The sequence below is a fragment of the Nuphar pumila genome, chromosome 10, assembly GCF_984573655.1.
Source record: "Nuphar pumila chromosome 10, dmNupPumi1.hap1.1, whole genome shotgun sequence".
NCBI lineage: Eukaryota > Viridiplantae > Streptophyta > Magnoliopsida > Nymphaeales > Nymphaeaceae > Nuphar > Nuphar pumila.
Genome location: NC_143258.1, coordinates 45,563,631 through 45,582,260, shown reverse-complemented (window position 1 = coordinate 45,582,260; position 18,630 = coordinate 45,563,631). Strand labels below are relative to the sequence as shown.

General features: G+C 37.2%; 1 protein-coding gene across 4 annotated transcripts in view; it reads right to left on the bottom strand.

Moving 5' to 3' along the window:
* Positions 1-319: 319 nt before the first annotated feature.
* LOC149826783 (SWR1-complex protein 4-like) overlaps positions 320-18,630 on the bottom strand; it is a 109,461-nt gene continuing 91,150 nt past the window's right edge. Inside the window, exons 11-17 of one of the 4 annotated variants that reach the window (XM_090018978.1) lie at positions 14,431-14,541; positions 11,473-11,568; positions 1,336-1,416; positions 1,196-1,250; positions 1,041-1,075; positions 859-947; positions 320-683 (exon numbers count right to left, since the gene is read on the bottom strand). In XM_090018978.1, the coding sequence (XP_089875104.1) occupies positions 867-947; positions 1,041-1,075; positions 1,196-1,250; positions 1,336-1,416; positions 11,473-11,568; positions 14,431-14,541 (459 nt within the window). In that variant the 3' untranslated portion in view covers positions 320-683; positions 859-866. The remainder of the gene's footprint in view (positions 684-858; positions 948-1,040; positions 1,076-1,195; positions 1,251-1,335; positions 1,417-11,472; positions 11,569-14,430; positions 14,542-18,630) is intronic. The other 3 variants (XM_090018977.1, XM_090018981.1, XM_090018980.1) reach the window with 3 other exon arrangements.

Genomic DNA, 18,630 nt, shown 5'->3' with positions numbered 1-18,630 from the left:
AGATACATGGAATACAAAATATCACTATATTTGATGGCTGCACACTTATCCTAGACGAGTGTGTCCAGGACAAAATGGGTTGCAATGGACTGTTGCGTCCCATTTTAGCAGGATAGAATTTTTTAGCGTTTGATGGGCGCAGTGGAGTCCACGTGATTTGGCATGCAAAAGTCCTTGCTGACTGTTTCACCATGCCCCATCAAACGCCCTCTAACAGAATTTTGTCATGTTCGCAAGAACTTGAAATACAACAGGCAACAAAATGCCATAATCAAACTTTCTCTAACCAATCAAGAAAAACACACTACCGCAGAGAGAATTTTCAGAAAATACTGCTTTTTGTTCAGTGATAACTCTATTACACATCAAACATTACAAAAGGCCTTCAATGATGCATGATAACATTCACAATCTTAACATGCAATTCTCAGAAACATGATACAAATTAGGCATTTTCATGGGTAGGAGCCACTGGACTACTTTGTGTGGCAGCAAGCATCGTCCTCCGCGAATCCTTGTGATATATCATACAGCCAACCACGGGAAGTGACCCAACCAGGTGAGTGCTGTCCTTGGACAGCAAACTTTTCAAGAGATTGTTTTGAGATTGTGCAAGGGATCATCACTTTGTCTGGTTTATCAGCCAGACCTGGAAGTAATAGTGCCTGCTGAAAGCTTCTGCACTTCAAAAAATTTACAAGTACATTCCAAGATGAAAAGACTAGGAATAGCCTAAGAACAAAGATTGGAACTAATGTTATCAAGTAGGGCATATGACATCATGGAATGTATCAAGCAACAAAAATACAAAATTAGATAACGTATTAGGATGGCATGTATTATAGAGTCAATGTGCACCTCTTAAATCACCCATCAGATGCCTTCAACTTGCGAGCCCTCTTTGTCTGAGGGGGTGAAGGTGGACCATCAGAATACCTTCCAAGAGCCTTAATACAGCAGAAACAAACACTCAAATAAGACTGAATTCAAGTCACCACAAAAAGGATGGAGAAAAAATGCATCGGTTGCTAATGAGATACCTTCCGTTTATGCTCTCTTTTACTGACTCTTTCACCTAAAAATAGGAAATGCAAACAACAATCACATAAATACGAAATGAACTTACTGTAGGAAAAACACACAGGTAGTAGTGTAACGTAAACCAATCAGTTGCAGTGTAAGCTGATCAGTTTACCTGTAAACCCAACAGAGTCTTGCTGAAATGGTTGATCACCTCCACGATGGGAACGCTGTTGCACAAATTTGAAATGTTAAAAAAGGATTCACACAACCTGCATGAAACGAATTTGAGAACCATTTACTATGTTCTACTACCTTAGGAGTGCTTGGTGTTGGGCCTAAGTCACCATACTGGCTGTCACGAGAAGCTGAAGCTTCAGCCTCCTTATACTGAAGCTGGTACATGGAAGAATACAAACATGTATGAATAGATCGGAAATTGAATGGAAAGGAGAAAATACAAACATAAACACAAAAATCTGTGTAGTCTATCCATATGCATTGGTTTATCAACCATGAACACCAGTTTGTCGTTAGACTTTCTATAATCTGTTCTGCACCGGCCCCAGGAGGAAGCCGATAAATCCTAGCCCAAACAAGAACTAATTGTTAAAATATGAAATATCATATCTCATATGTAATCTCATAGGTGGCTCATGTATTTCCTAGTAATATTTTTTCTTTTTTTTCTAGTTAGTTTTTAGTTTGATTAGTTCTAGTTTAAACCCAAACTAGAACTAACTTAAATCCGCTTTTTTGGAACCTTTTTGACTAGTCAAAAAGGTCTTTTTGACCAGGTCAAAAAGGTGCTGCCCCAAAGGGAGCCGTTGGGAGTCCAATGACTCCCTTGAGGCTCCTCTCCTCTTCCCTATATATATTCTCACTATTCCCCCTTGTATACTTCTTCTTGTATGGGATTTTATCCCTATTCATTAAAGTCATTTATTTTATGTTTTTATACCCTTTTCCAGTAGTTTATATTTGAGAGTTCTCTTTGTGAACCTCAGTGGAGCAAGGTTGGTGGGCGTGCATTGGGAAGCATGTCACTTAAGGTTTTTCAAGAAAGTGAGATCTCTTTGAAGAATTGATTGTGTGTGGCCGTGAAAAGTTTGGAAGGCTACCCATTCGTGCTCCTTGTGGTAAAAATATTCCCTTTCTTGTTTTTCTTCTTCCCCTCTCTTTCTCAAGATTGTAAAATGGATGACAATGATAATGTCACCGTTAAGCCCATAAAACTCAACGATTCAGATTATGTTACATGGGCTTCTATCATGAAGCATCTCATATGGGGAAAAGGTCTATGGGGCTTAGTTGATGAAACCGATGAGGAACCTCAACTAACTCTCACTAAAGAAGGAGGAAAAGAAGTACCTCTTTCGGAGATGGAAAAAATTAAGGCTATTTCCACGTATGAGAAAAATTGAAAAGAATGAAGAATGGGTCACGCCAAGATCATGTATTGGCTTATCTCTAGTGTGGATATAAAGAAGTGTTCAAGTGTCGCAAAATTTGAACACGCCAATGATGCATGGGAGTATCTTAAGAGAATGTATTCTCTTAAAGATATTGCTCACATTTGTAATATGCAAGAAAAGGTTCGGAATATGGTTCAAGGAAAGAAGAGTATTAGGAAATACTATAATAGCTTATCCGAGCTATGGGAAGAGTTGGCCCTTCTTGAACCAAAGTGGCATTGCCCACAAGATATTGAGCTTCGCCAAAATTAAATAAATGTGGAGCATTTCTTTCAATTTATCAATGGATTGAGACCCGAATTTGAAACCACCAAGTCCGCTCTTCTATATCGGGGAAAGGTTTTCTCTATTAAAGATACAATTGAGGAACTAAGTATGGAAAAAAATAGACTCAAGAAACGAGTCGCCAAGAGTGATGATGACACAGTTCTAGTTGTATCACATTCGCATATACAAACCACCATATATTGGAAAGACGAATAATGAAAGGCAAGGAAGCAATTTTGAAAGAAGAAAGATTATTTGTTATTACTGTCATGAACCGGGACACGTTAAAACTTACTGTCCAAAGTTAAAGAAAACTTATGAGAAGAAGGTAGCTACTCTGGAATCAACGAAAGAATCCAATGAGGTACCCACCCATTGGAAACATGTCCCTGACTCAGCTGGTGGAGGCCCTACAACCTCTTCTTAAAGGAACTTATTCCTCTGCTGGAGCTGTTGTTTCTTCTGTTGGCATCTCCGATCCAGGTAAACCCCAATGGCTTCTTGACTCTGGTGCTTCCTTTCACATGACACCAAATTTAAAATTACTGTCACATTGTTATATCTCAAGTGGATCGAATGTTTTGACTGCGGATGGATCATCCCTTGAGATAAAAGGAACAGGAAATTTTGAAAATAGCTCTCAAAACTCAAAAGCCTTTTGTGTTCCAAAAATTAGATATATCCCTAAGCGTAATCTAAACCTCTTATATGTCTCTCAATTAACTGATCATGGGCGTAATGTTTCCTTCTCTTCTCATGATTGTCAAGTACAGGATCACCAGTCAGGAAAGCTGATTGGGGAAGACCATAGAGAAGGAGGACTGTATTACATGGACTTTTTGGAATTACCCAAGAAAATATTATGCTGCAATGTTCAAAAATTGGGCTTGGATCTTTTACACCAAAGATTTGGACATCCCTGTATATCCAAACTTCAGTATTTTCCAAACATGAAAAAAAATTGTAATTTTGAAACTTTTACTTGTGAAAAATGTATTCTTGAAAAAATGAAACGTCTACCATTTCAAGAAAGAACTTTTGTTTCTACTTGACCACCCGAATTAATACATTCTGATGTTTGGGGTCCTGCACCGGTTATATCAAAATGCGGCTTTCTATATTATGTAATTTTTGTAGATGACTTTACACGGTATACCTGAGACAGACATTGGAAGATAGAGGTTTTAAGTTGAGCAAGAGTAAGACAGAATATATGAAATGTCGATTTAGTAAGCAACGAAGTAGTGATGGGAGGGTAGTGAAGCTTGGTAAGCAAGAAATACCGGTGGATGATTGTTTCAAATATTTGGGATTTGTCATTCAAAAGCATAGAGAAATTGATGGAGATGTAAATCATAGGATAAAGGTTGGGTGGATGAAATGGAAAAGTGTGGCTGGAGTGTTGTGCGATCGTAGAATGCCATTGTGGTTGAAGAGAAAGTTTTATAGGACGACTATTAGGCCCGCTTTAGTATATGGTACGGAATGTTGGGCTGCCAAGAGACATCATATTCAAAAAATGAGTGTAGCTGAGATGTGTATGCTTAGATGGATGTGTGGAAATACAATAAAAGATAAGATTTAGAACGAGGAGATACGTAAGAAGGTAGGCATTGCACCCATTGAAAATAAGATGAGAGAGAATCGTTTACGGTGGTTTGGACATATTCAGCGAAGGCCTAATGATGCTCTAGTTAGAAGGATGGAGAAATGGGAAAATATATTAGTTAAAAAAGGTCGGGGTAGGCCTCGAAAGACATGGATGGAGATGATAGGAAAGGATATGAATGCTTTGAACCTCACCGAGAACATGGCATTGGATAGAAATGATTGGAGGAGAAGGATTCATGTGGAAGACCCAGAATGATTTTCTTTTTTGGTTCATATCGCCGACCCCAATTGTTTTGGGATAAAGGCGTAGTTGTTGTTGTTGTTGTACTTTACACGGTATACCTGGATTTACTTTCTCAAACACAAGTTTGAAGTGTTCTTATTTTTTCAAATATTTCATAATATGGTCAAAAATCAATTTAAAAATGATATTTCTATGTTTCGCACTGATTCAAGCAGAGAATTTTTGTCTACTGAATTTAAAGAATATTTGAACTCATGGAATTTCACACCAAAAATCATGTCTCTATACCCCGCAACAAAATGGGTTAGCTGAGAGAAAACATAGACATATTATAGAGACAACTAGAACATTACTCATCACACATCAAGTCCCTAAGATTTTTTGGGCTGAAGCCATTTTGACTGCGGTTTATCTTATCAACAGAATGCCCTCATCCTCGATTAACAATATTTCTCCCACTGAAAAGCTTTTCAAACAAGCTCCTGATTATTCTATATTGAGGGTATTTGGGTGCAAATGCTTTGTTTTTACAGATAGAAATGATAAATTCTCTCCCCAAGCTATCCCATGTGCATTTTTAGGATATGCAAATCATCAAAAAGGATACAGGTGTTTTGATCCTAAAAATAATAAGTTATATGTCTCAAAGAATGTATCCTTTCTAGAAAATGAAAGTTTTTCTTAAAACAAAACTCTACTAAAATAGATGAATATTTTTTCTTGTTGGATCTAGTCCCAAGAGATAGTGAAAGAGAAATTGATCTGGATGATCAGACCGATGTGACTGGTTCTGATCCTATTAGCAACAGTCAGGATTGCATTCAATACTCTAGACGAGAAAACCTAGAAAGACAGTGCGCTCTGGATAAATACACAAGGGAACAAGAATCTAGGACTTCATCTAGAAAATCTACTAGGATTTCGAGGGCTCCTGAAAAATTTGTATCATACGAGTCCTTTTCACCAAAATATCAGGTTTTTATTGCCTTAATTCATTCTTATGAAGAACCTTCTAGTTATGAGATAGCAAAGAATAAACCTGAATGGGTCAAGGCTATGGAAGTCGAATTAGAAACCTTAGAAAAAGCAAATACTTGGTTCATTCAAGACCATCCTCCAAACAAGAAAAAACCTATTGGGTGTCGCTGGGTGTACAAGGTAAAAACTAAGAGTGATGGCACTTTTGAAATATTCAAGGCCCGATTGGTGGCAAAAGCCTAGTCCCAAGAGTATGGAATAGACTATGAAGAGACCTTTGCTCTAGTAGCTAGAATGACCATTGTTAGAATTTTAATAGTGATTGCATCAATAAAAGGATGGCATATTTTTCAAATGGATGTCAAAAATGCTTTTTTTAATGAAAATTTAGCTAAAGAAGTATATATGGACCCACCACCAGGAATGAATGTCCCTAAAGAGAAAATTTTCCCTCTAAACAAGGCCTTGTATGGTCTCAAACAAGCTTCAAAAGCTTGGTATGACAGGTTTAGTAAGGTTATGTTTGATTTTGGTTTTCATTTTTGTCTTACTGACACAGCTTTATTTGTTAAGAATTCTAATGCAGTATTATTATCCTTCTACTCTATGTTGACGACATGATCATCACCGGAAGTGATAAACAAGGAGTATATGACATTAAAAAAATTCTCAAAACACATTTTGAAATGAGTGATTTGGGTTTCTTGAAATACTTTCTTGGTATAGAAGTTGCATACTCACCTAGGGGATACTTGCTAACTCAATCTAAGTTTGCATTGGATATTGTTGACAGGTCAGGTATTTCAGATGAAAGACACATTGATACTCCTGAAATTGTGAATGTCAAGATGAAGATTGATGATGGAGAACTACTCGAGAATCCAACTCCATATAGACAACTTGTCGGGGCTCTATCGTACCTATCTATCACAAGACCTGACATTGCACATGTTGTTCATACAGCCAGTCAATTTCAGCATGCCCCAACTTTTGTTCATATGGGCGCAGTATTATGCATTATTAGATACATTAAAAATTCTATTTCTCGAGGTTTATTTTTATCTGCTTCTTCTAATTTAGAATTGCTTGCCTATACTGATGTAGATTGGGGTGGTGATCCAAAAGACCGCCACTCAACTACAGGTTTCTGTGTCTTCTTGAGAGAATCCTTGGTGTCATAGTGATGCAAGAAGCAACAAAAGTTCTCCCTCTCATCAATAGAAGTTGAATATAAGGCAATGGTCACAATCACTATGGAATTAGTTTGGCTTCGACGTCTCCTTTCTGATATAGGAGTTGAAATTTTAAAAGCTTCAAATCTGTGTTGTGACAACAAGAGTTCTATCTATATTGCAAGCAATCAGACATTCCACAAACGCACCAAGCATATAGAAATGGACTGTCATTATGTTCGAGAGGAATTTTTGTGTGACACAATCAATCTTCCATATGTTGCTTCAGAATTTCAGTTGGCTGATTTATTCACCAAGCCTCTCACTGCTCCTAGATTTCACTTTCTCTTAGGCAAACTTTTGGTTATCCAACCGTAAGTTTGAGGGGGAGTGTTAAAATATGAAATCTCATATCTCATATGTAATCTCATAGGCAGCTCATGTATTTCCTTATAATATTTTTCTTTTTTTTCTAGTTAGTTTTTAGATTGATTAGTTCTAGTTTAAACCCAACTAGAACTAACTTAAATCCTCTTTTTTGGAACCTTTTTGACCAAGTCAAAAAGGTGTTGCCCCAAATGGAGTCGTTGGACTCCCAAAGGCTCTAATAGAGTCGTTGGGAGTCCAATGACTCCCTTGAGGCTCCTTTCCTCTTCCCTATATATATCCCCCCTATTCCCCCTTGTATACTTGTATGGGATTTTATCCCTATTCATTAAAGTCATTTATTTTATGTTTTTATACCCTTTTCGGGTAGTTTATATTTGAGAGTTCTCTTTGTGAACCTTAGTGGTTCTTATGGTGCATTTGTGAGAGCTTGTTGAGAGATATCTTTGTGGTGTTTTTTCACTTTCTTACACTAATTAACAACCTTTTCAACTCTCTCTCTCTCCCCGTTAAAAGCATTCACCCTGCTACCACTCGTGGTCCTCTACTCGTCATATATGCTAGGCCAAGGTTGCCAATAGGCCCGACCTGACTCGATTAGACCCATGGGCCTAATGGGTGGGCTGTGGGTCAGGGTTTTCCAAATGGGCCAGCTCAAACTGAGTTGGGCTGGACCGGCCCGATGCCCACCCCTACTGGCAACACGTTTCCCAAATATGGGAAACATGTTTCCCAAACATTTCCCTTTCGTGGGATACATGTTTTTCATTTTTTTTGTTTCATTAATTTATTACATTATTTTTTCTTAAACGATTTCCATGCCTTCCCAATCGTTTCCCGTTTCACATGCGCTTGGAAAAAACTCTTATATCATATATAATATATATAATGTATTATAATGTATATTATGTTATATATATAATATATAATATATATATACACACGGGCCGAGCCAGGCCGCGGGCCAGCCCATTCAGCCCACGGCCCAGCCCGGGCCAAAAGCCCGGTTCGGGTCGAGCTTGGACATTACACTCGGCCTAATGCCCACCCTAGTTGCCAATAGTGTGGGAAACGTGTTTCCCATAGTGTGGGAAACATGTTTCCTATAGCGTGGGAAACACATTTTCTATAGCGTTTCCCATGATTTTTTGGCATTTCCCAAACATTTCGGAAACGGTTTCTCGGGAAATGTGTTTCCAACCCACTTATCGCATTTCCGGTAACCCTGTGAAGACTTTAGAGGAAAATCTAGCCATGAACTCTTCTCCAAGGAAAGAGCATATAATGAAATTGATATTATTTCAATTTGTAGTCAGTTCCACCAAATAGAAACTCCTTTTGTAGATTGTAGGTTCCACCTATAAACCAAGGAGAATTCCATAGTTTTGTTCCCAGTTTCCTAAAGGACTTCTGGTGGAGATATATGATCATCTTCCCATCAACCATCTCCAGGTTAGGTGGATTATTGTTCAACTCAAAAGATTTATCATAACTCAAAATGGTGACAGATGGCTTTCTAGAATCAGAAGCCAGATTATCCCTATGCATCTTCTAAAAAAAGCTAGCCTATTGGCTCACATATGTTAACACCACCCAGCCACCTCCAGGAATATCCTTAGGATCATTCTCATTGTTCATGAGATTGCTGGAACACCCTCCTGCCCTAGGAAGCCCCAGCCACCTCGCGTGATGAATGTATTGCATAACAAATTAGGTCTGGATCAATTTCATGCATCATTTTGTTAGATTAAAAAAAGGAAAAACAGAAGAGAAGGTGCTCTTGTAAGGTTTTTTTTTTTAATTCTTCCCACTGTTGAGGTTCTCACCCCACTTTTCTTGATTATTGATGTACACCATGTATAGGCAAAACCCACCTACTGCTTATCAAAATAACTATAATAATAATACATGATCATTGGCAGCCAATTTAAATCGTTGAATCCAATGTACCTTAATTTTGTTCATGATATACAGATAGCAAAGTCTAAAACCCTTAGCTAATAAATGAATTTGAGCCTTAAACATTTATTAGCATTGTACCAATCCTGGTCTCGTATTGGATGCATGAATTCATGGTAAATATTTTCATTTTGATAAGGAAACAAACAAATGGAGAGAACTTCTACACCCTCTACCAATAAAGCCTGCCACCAAGTACATGACAGCTTGGTAAATATCCTTTGAAGCACTAGTTTGCTAAATGCTGACAAAGTCAACATCATGTCTTTATGCAGGAAGGACTATGGGTGGATGTTGGTCACAAGCTACAGTAAGTTCAGGAAGAGTTGCACTGTTCCGCTGAAGGTCATTGTCATGTTCTCCAAAGGTCTTTCCCAGCAATATTTGGTGCAGTAGATTTGTTTCACACCCAAGTAAGACTTCTACACACCCAGCTGTTATAGTCATATACAACTACAGTTGTTTTCGAACTGGAACTTTTACTTCCATGCATACACCAAATAAAAATGAAAAAGAAACAACTGTTTGGAAACAGTCAACCATCAATAAGCTCCTTAAAGATGTTTTAGTACAGCTAGACTTTTGCACTAGAGAAAAACCTAGGCCCTGTTTGGATAAACCAAAGTATCTGGATAAACAAGATATAAGAAAATTAATGTTCAGGAAATTTCTTTGATGTTTGGTTATTGAAATTAGATAATAAAATTCGGATAACTTAAAAAACCATGGAAAATTGACTCCAACAAATAGTTGGACTTACACCAATTGGAAAATTTTCCAGAATCATTTATCCTAAAAACATGGGAACCCCATTCCAACCTCTCTCTCAATCTCTCATCGGCTTTCTGTGGTTCAAAGTTGCTGACTGAATTGGATTTTTTATCACCCTGTTTTTCTTTTCTTCTTCCTACTTGAATCCATTTGATTTGAACCGAAGTCTCAGGTTTCTCTTATGGAAGTTGGTGCGGGGTTTATGATGATGATTTTTACATTCTCTGTCTTCTCTTTTTATGTCATTTGTGATCTATTTCTCCGGAATTGGAGTGGTGGCTTTCTTTTAGTCAAGTTTGCTAGAATTTGATATCAGATTTTCATATTTTTTGTTTTTACTGGAATATGTGCTTTCTATAGTTCAAACCAACCAAGATTAGGGGTTATGAAATTGGTTTTTCAATTCTTGTCTTTTTTAGATATATTAGTTTCTGAATTGGAGTCTTGGCTTTCTCTAATCTAAACCACCAAATTAGGGATTGCATGAGTTCTCCAGAGCACTTTTAGGGTTCAATTTCACTTCTTGTTCTCTTTCTGATTGATGCAAATGAGAGAGAATTAACGGGGGAATGTAAAGGTCCAATGGAGGTAAAGGGTTTTAATTTAATGGATTTTGTTTAAGCATTCATCCTTCTTAAGTCGCAATTATTCATTGTTGCTTTTTTACTAATTCATGGGTTAGGCTTTCTCTACATGGACATTTGTATCTCTTGCATGGCATTACCATCATATTTTTAACATTTTTTATTAGATTAGATATCTTTGGAACTATCATCAGTAAATGCTAGATGGTCTCCCTCTATATGAAAGCAATTTTGGATTCACAGGACATTCAGAAGTGCCACGAAGTTGATGATTCCAAACAAGTGCCACACAATACCAAGAATGAGTGCAAACAGGTGCTACAATATACTAAGAACAAGCACAAACAAGTGCTACAACATACTAAGAAAGTAAGAATGAGTCCAAACAAGTTCCTTAACAGTTAACAGGACTAAGAATGATAAGCCTCATAATGATACAACATTTTTTAATGGATCAACTATACATGCAAATAAATTACATCCACCCAGAATTGCTGGGTTAGGGTCCAATATTTAGGCCCAGTAGGCTATAGGCAGAGAACTTAATGTTTCAGGTGTGCAAAATAATTTGACCAGGCCTGAACCTATTCTTAGGCTACAAGAAAGACTGTTCCACTTAGCATAACGGACCTCACAGGTGCATCCAATTCTAGGCCCAACTATTTGCCATAGGAACAGGCCTAGTTTTTCATCAACTTATATAATGAGCCAGGCTTTGTGAGACCTTGGCCATGTCTAACCAGCCCATTTGCACCTTTAACCAAGACAGACATGAATAAAAGGTGAGAGTTTAAATAAGAGACATAGAGTCTGTATATTTTAGAGGCCCAATACATGGAAAACATTACTAAATATGCAAATCCAGTACAGAACCCTAGTTAAAAGTACAGCATTTTAGGACTCCAACATGCAATATCAGAAAATTAAATAAAACAAAATAAAACAAGTCTGTCACGTGAAATCATGTGCAGAAGGATGCTAAAGTTAAGACTTAAAAAACCGACCTGCTTCTGAAGGTTGAGGAGCATCAGAATTTCCTTCTTCAATTCTAGGTGTTCGGCACAAATGGATTTTGTAGGAACTTTTGGTTTAATATTAACCTACATAAAAAAAATAAGGCACACGACAAGGTTAAAATCAACAATGTAACTGCATACTTGGACATAATTGGTGGATATTTTTAAACCCTAGGGCAAGATGACAGCCCTGGCAAAACTTAGTCATAGCAACAAGAAACATATTTGCCAGAGTAAAATAAGATTGAGGGTTGCAAACTTGTGTGCATTGTTTGATAGAAAGTAAGCAACCCAAGCATAATATGAACACAACTATGTTTTCAAGAAATAGCAAGCACAAGGGGAGATTTTGAAGCAAAACTGGATCGGTTAGCAGGTACAAGGAAATGTTTCTTCAGAATATAATAAAGGAACTACTTTCACATCAAAAATGAAAAGAGTATTAAGCCACTCATATGCTCACAAATGCATGCATCTGCAGCAATGGATACAAGCATATACAGTATACATGTCCAAAATTGTCACAAAGGGAAATTGTTACAGCAAACCTACAGGTTTTCCACATTTAGTGCCAAAGATCATTTACAAGTTCAGAAATCATACATTATTTTTTCAAGTGACTGCAGCATAGACAAAAAGAATGTACGATAGATCCGAAGGATCATTAATGGTGGATGGAAGAGAAACAAGGAGGTATTCAACAGTATCACGTCAAGGAAGAATCAACTTACAAAGCACAAAAGGACATACATGATGATATAGAACCAGAAGCAAGAGATTAATGAAACAGAAAATGAATGGGAAAGCACTCAAGTGTTGATTATAGGAAACAATGTTTTATCAAGCAATATGAATCAAGAAATTAAAAAGCACAGGCTGTGCAGGTAGTTTCTAGCATTCATGCTAGAAAATCACCAATTTGTTTGATTGAAAACAAAAGTGCAAGAATTTTTTTATGAATAATTCTACTTATTGATTCTAAAGAATTACTTATTCTGGATTTAAACAGTAGTTTCAAAATCCTATCAAAAGAAGAAAACATAGGCAGCAAGTTAATTACTGAATACTTATTCCAAATCCATGGGCAGACAATTGATAATACGAGCACCACAAGAAGCATGTACCAAAATAAGAACTTAGAACCATTATATGTAATCTCATAATAAGCTAAACAAAAACATGGCAATGCTTATGCTCTAGAAGACCAATCTAAGTTGCACGACCAAGGCTTGAAGCTAGGGCAGACAAATGAGACAGATCTAAGGCCAGGTACATGAGCATCCTGGATACAGATTTAGAGTGTGGTCACAAATATGAACCAACTAAAAATATGTCCAGTTATGAGGCTATATTTTCAAAGCCGACAGAGCACGGGTTTGGATTTGAAAATGGCATTACGAAATCGGGTCCGAAATACAACCCAGAAAAATAATGACCAGGCCAGATACCCAATCTGGATATGCATACAAGGTAAGTACATGCAGATACTAGAAAAAAAATAATGAGGCATGCGATTTGCTCTCTTATTTGAAAGAAATGACACAACCACTGCACCAACATGTTTTTGGTAATGAAGTGAAAAGAAAACCACAAGTACCGTTCTTAACCGAATTCTTAATGAGACTCGACTTGCCTGTCTGGTAATTCAGGTTTGAATGTTTGAAATATATATATATATATATATATATATATATATATATATATATATATATATATATATTTGGTGGGGTAAAAGGCTTTTCATGTCTGGCCCAACAACTATCCAACCCAAACTCAAACCCGGTTACTACTAAAATGGGCTGATTAGGGTTGAATTGAACCTTACCGAGCCCTGATCCAACAATTGACAGCCCTACTTGAAGCAAACTTCAACATGGCACTGCTATCAAAGTTGATATTAATAAAATGTACCAACAACAAAACAATCATCCAAGAAAACAACCAGGACAATACAATATTTTCAGTAAACATCAAAATTTTGGAAGCCTTCCTTTTAAGCACTTCTTTCAAGGGCTCAAATGGTTTCACTTTTCATTCATCAGAACAAAAGGAGGGCTTAAAGCCTTCCTTCTTAGCACTTCTTTCAACATCTCTACCATCCATTTAGGTCTTCTACATAAACAAAAGGAAACATTTTTGTTCAAGTCAGAAAAATGAAAGAAAAAGCAGTGTAATATTACTCACCAGCAATTCTCATAGTGATAGTAACTGTAAGAAAAAACAGAAACCTTAAAAGAGTAGCAAAAACAAACGTAAGATAGAGCCTGAAATTTCAAAGAGTTCACTAGCAGAAACCAAGTTGATGTTATGGCTTTAATTGGCGAAAACAAGCCATAAAAAACACTTGGATGACCTAGTTTATTGATGGCTATACCTAAATTATTCATTTCGATCAAGTTTTTTATTTTATTTTATTTTATTTCCATAGAAAGCATGACATGATGTAAGAGGATAAACCAAGATCAGCACTGCAATAGGTTTACCAATTCATGATATTTGTGCAAATAGTCTAGTGGCAAACACATGATATGAATCTATCACAACTAAACTTAAAAATACTATACAAGCACCAAGCATTGCATGCATTCTGTTCAGTGTCACATTATTAGCATGAAGCAGTACTCCTATTAAGTTACATTACAGTATCATGGCAAGCATGACAACAATCACACAATGATGAAAAGGTGCCAAGATCACATAATCTCTGGAGACCTGAACATATTGTGAATGGCATGTGATTTGTTTTCCAATACCACATTGCAAAGTGTCTAAAAGAAAAAGAGAGAAAAATAAAAGCCCCACCTGAATATCTTTACATTCTCAAAAATAATATTTGCATATGGAATAGTAGGCGGCATATCAATATTTATGTGTGGCACCTCATAAAAATGCCAAATTCAAACACAGCAAACAACCTAACAGATGTTTTAATTAAGTAAAACGCACCCCTAAATCTTGAAGAGTCTGTTCCACCCTCTTGAGAGTTCGCAATCCAGCAGATGAACTTGCAGCTTGCACCATTTGTTCAAGTGCATAACTTCGAAGATATACACGAAGCTGAAAATTTTTGAAAAAGTTAGAACCAGTGACTTCTATACTGAAAATTGTATGGAACATAGGTAGAGACAGACATTACAAGATAAATAATCTACAACATAAACATTAAAAAAGAAATATTATGATGCTCAGAAAACAATGGGGTCATGTACCCAATCAATCGTTAAGAATACTAAAATCAAGTGATCAACCACTTATCCATGATGCCCATCCCCAGATTTATGGAAATTGTTTACCTCCAAAGTCCTATATAGTACATGTCTCCTTGGCTCTGATCTCATAGATTGGGTGCAGCAAAAAGAGAATTTACGAGCTATTTATTGAGCAACAGTATGCAATTACACCCTCTAAAAGGACACAGGTGCAGCCGGTTCAAGACAGACAAACTTCAATATTCATTAACGACATAAACAAGATAGATTACCTCGGTTGTCACACATGAGATATTAACGATAGACACAAATAAGATTTAGAAAGCCAAAATAAAAGATTGTTAGAAGTACTAAATGGAAATATGTGTGGAAAAGGTGGCTTCTATCAGCATGGCGGTTTATATACCTGGAAATAAATGAGAGGCTGTACAAGGGAAAACCACAATGGTGGCATCTATTCACTGCATAATGAAAAGGTAACCTAGCTTGTGCTAGGGAGTCAAAATTTTGGCACCCATTACCCCTGCTTCTGTATTTATAATATTTAGGATATGATGCTGCAGCTAATCAAAGACAATTACTTGAGTAATCTCATTTATTTTAGAGGATCTTCCCCAGACAAAGCTAAAATGATATAATTTAGGGTATGATATTTTGCTAATCCCAACCCCCTCCCCTCCCCCCACAGCCCCAAGATTTGTAAAGATTGAAAGATTGGCACCAAAATACTTGAGAGCACGAGTAATAGAAGATCCACCAGCCTTAGGGCTGGAAGGGAGCACCAAAATACTTGAGCAAGAGGAATAGAAGACACAGCAGCCTTAGGGCTGAAAGAGAGCATATTGCCAATGAAAGAAGCTGTGTGATATTGTTTTGTATTTATGCTTCTTTTTATTACAAGAGAGATTACAGAAATATCTCAATCATTAATGTACACAAACAAGGAATCAACAAAAATATTAAAACAGAACAATATACAATGCCAATCATAAACAGGAATGGATATGGGTATCTGGGTCCAGATATGTCATGTCTGAACAAAGATTTCCATACTTGAAAAATGATACCAGAACATCCAACCTTGGAAAAACTTCATAAAACATAGCAGGCAGATTAACCTGCTTAAACAAGTGCCAGCAAATAGATTTACCACCAGTTTAGTGCATTAAACTATCAAGGGCTATTTTCCAGCTGAGTAATGGAGCAAAGTCCATCCAGACTGGAGTCAAGATTACCTCAAAAAACAGTGGTCCTTTTCAACTAGCATACTCGCTGCCCTGAGGAAGCCTTTATGTCAAATAAAGTACTTAAAAGAGCTCCGATATACTTGGATTATCACTATTTATGGAATATTACTAATAACAAATCTAAATAATACGAAAGCAGGCTCTCCGCTGCAGCTAAACCTATTTAGCTCCAGTATTTTAACAATAGCTGCAGATTAGGGGGTTTTCGACCCGACTAGTGCAATCCCAAGCCTGGATAAAGGAGGGTTGGCATCAGTGTTAAACGACCGTAGAACTCTAGCCATATCCTTTGAAAATGAGTCCTAAGAGAATTTTATTTCATGCTAAGGCATTCCCTGCACGCGACGCGCTTCAGCGAAACTCGGTCATAGTGAGAAATGAGCAAGGTTGCAGTGTGTTCACCGCAAGTGATGCGCTACGACGGAGCCCGATTGTAACGCGTGATTTTGAAAACATTGATGAAAAACCTTTCAAAGATTAGAGTTTTTACTTTTAAAATCGACAACGAAAGCAATTTAGAAAGGAGCACAAGTTAACAAATTATGAGCACGTTAGCTATAAAATCTGTTAATATATATATATATATATATATATATATATATACACATTCGTATATATATAAGTATATATATACATATATGTATATATATACATATTCCTTTTAGTAAAATACCCGATAGGGGTATTCTTGTAAAACTGCAAAATGTACTTTTTATATTTTTGCTTTTTCTTTTTCTTTTTCTTTTTCTTTTTCCTTTTTTTCTTTTTCTTTTTTGCTTTTTGTTTGAACCACAAGGGGCCCCACTCTTGTAGTCGTTGGGGCCCCAACGGTCAGATTTCTGACCGTTGGGGGCTCCCAACGACTACAAGGGAGCCCCCTTGTGGTCCCTTCTTGTGCTCTCCTCCTCTATAAATAGAGGAGGTGTTCCCCTCTTGAATGTATGGGTTTTTACACCCTTCTCTTCCTTTCTTCAATAAATCCAACTTATGACTTTAAGTCATTTTCTATATTTGTGAGTTGTGTGTGTGCACATTTGGTGTTTGTGTTCTTGGCTCTAGTAGTCACTCTTAAAGAGTGACCTTTTGCTCTATTGGTGCTTCTGCCTCTTTTCATTACATGGTATCAGAGCTCGGTTGGTGATTGGGCTTTTTTCTTTGACATCTTGGAACGCGTGCCTCTCAAAGTTTTGAAGAAAGGAAGAATATTTGGTGCCGATGGAACGTGACTCTAAAGTGGAGCTTTCTTTCAAGCTAAATGGGTCCAACTATCTCATGTGGGCCTCCGCTATGGAAAATCATCTAAGAGGTAAGAAACTTTGGGGCTTTGTTATGGGAACTACTCCCGAACCCTCTCTTGTTCTTACCAAAATTGAAAATGAAGTTGAAAAGGCTTTAGGTGGCGATGAGCGCATCAAAGCCATTAATGAACATCAATCCAAAATTAAGGATTGGGAAAGTAACCATGCCAAAATTTTGGCATGGTTTATGAACAATGTAGACCTTAAAAATTGTGCCAATATTGCCAAATTTAGAAGGGCCAATGAGGCTTGGTTTTTCCTTAAGGGTATGTATACCCAAAAGGATCTTGCTCGGCAATTTTTTTGTCAAGAAAAAATTTGTTCCACCAAACAAATGGATATGAGTGTCCGGGACTATTTTAGCTCTCTAACCCCTCTTTGGGATGAGCTTGCCCTTCTTGAACCCAAATGGGTTGCTCCACAAGATATTGTACTAAGAAGGGAACAAATTGAAAAGGAGCACTTTTTCCAATTCCTTCATGGTCTTCGCCCGGAATTCGAACAAGTAAGGGCATCTCTTCTCCATAGAAGCAAAGCCCTACCTATTGAAGATGCCCTTGCCGAGATATGTTAATAAGAAACTCGACTTGGCTTGAGCATTAGGGGTGATGAAGTTTTGGCCGTTAATAGGCCCGGATCGAATGTTAAAGCTTATAGACCTCCCCATTTTAACAAAAATAGTAATGGGCCTAGAAAGGGAATTATATGCCACTATTGTAATGAACCGTGGCATATTAGACCGGTTTGTCCAAAGCTTAGAGGAAAGGTTGCCGCGGTTGGAGAAAGTTCTCCAAAGAAGGAAGAAAGTACCAAAGAAGGAGATATCAAAGAAACTCTTAATCATATCTCCGAAGTTCTCCAACATCTTCTCAAGTCTTCTCCTTCAACATCCGGTGCCGCCATCGCCTACTCTTCATCACCTCCAGGTATGTGGATACTAGACTCTGGTGCTTCTTTTCATATGACATCTCATAAAACCTCTCTTTCAAATGTTTTTTCCGAACCCATGTCCTCCTATGTTTCAACGGCCGATGGAACGTCATTGAAAATTGAAAGTATTGGAACTCTTGACTTCAAAAAATCTCAAAACTTTTTTGTTCCTAAAGTAAGAGTCGTCCCAAAAATTAATTTAAATCTCTTTTCCGTTTCTCAAATCACCGACCATGGATGCCAAGTCTCTTTCTCACCTAAAGATTGCACCGTGCAGGATCTCCAGTCAGGGAAGCTGATTGGGCAAGGCCATAGAAGGGGTGATCTCTATTTTATGGATTTTTTGACGCTTCCATCTAAGTCATCTTGCAATCTTGTTAAAGACAAAAGTATTGGAATTTGGCATGAGAGACTTGGTCATCCAAATTTTGTAAAAGTGTCTCTTTTCCCTTTTTTGAACAG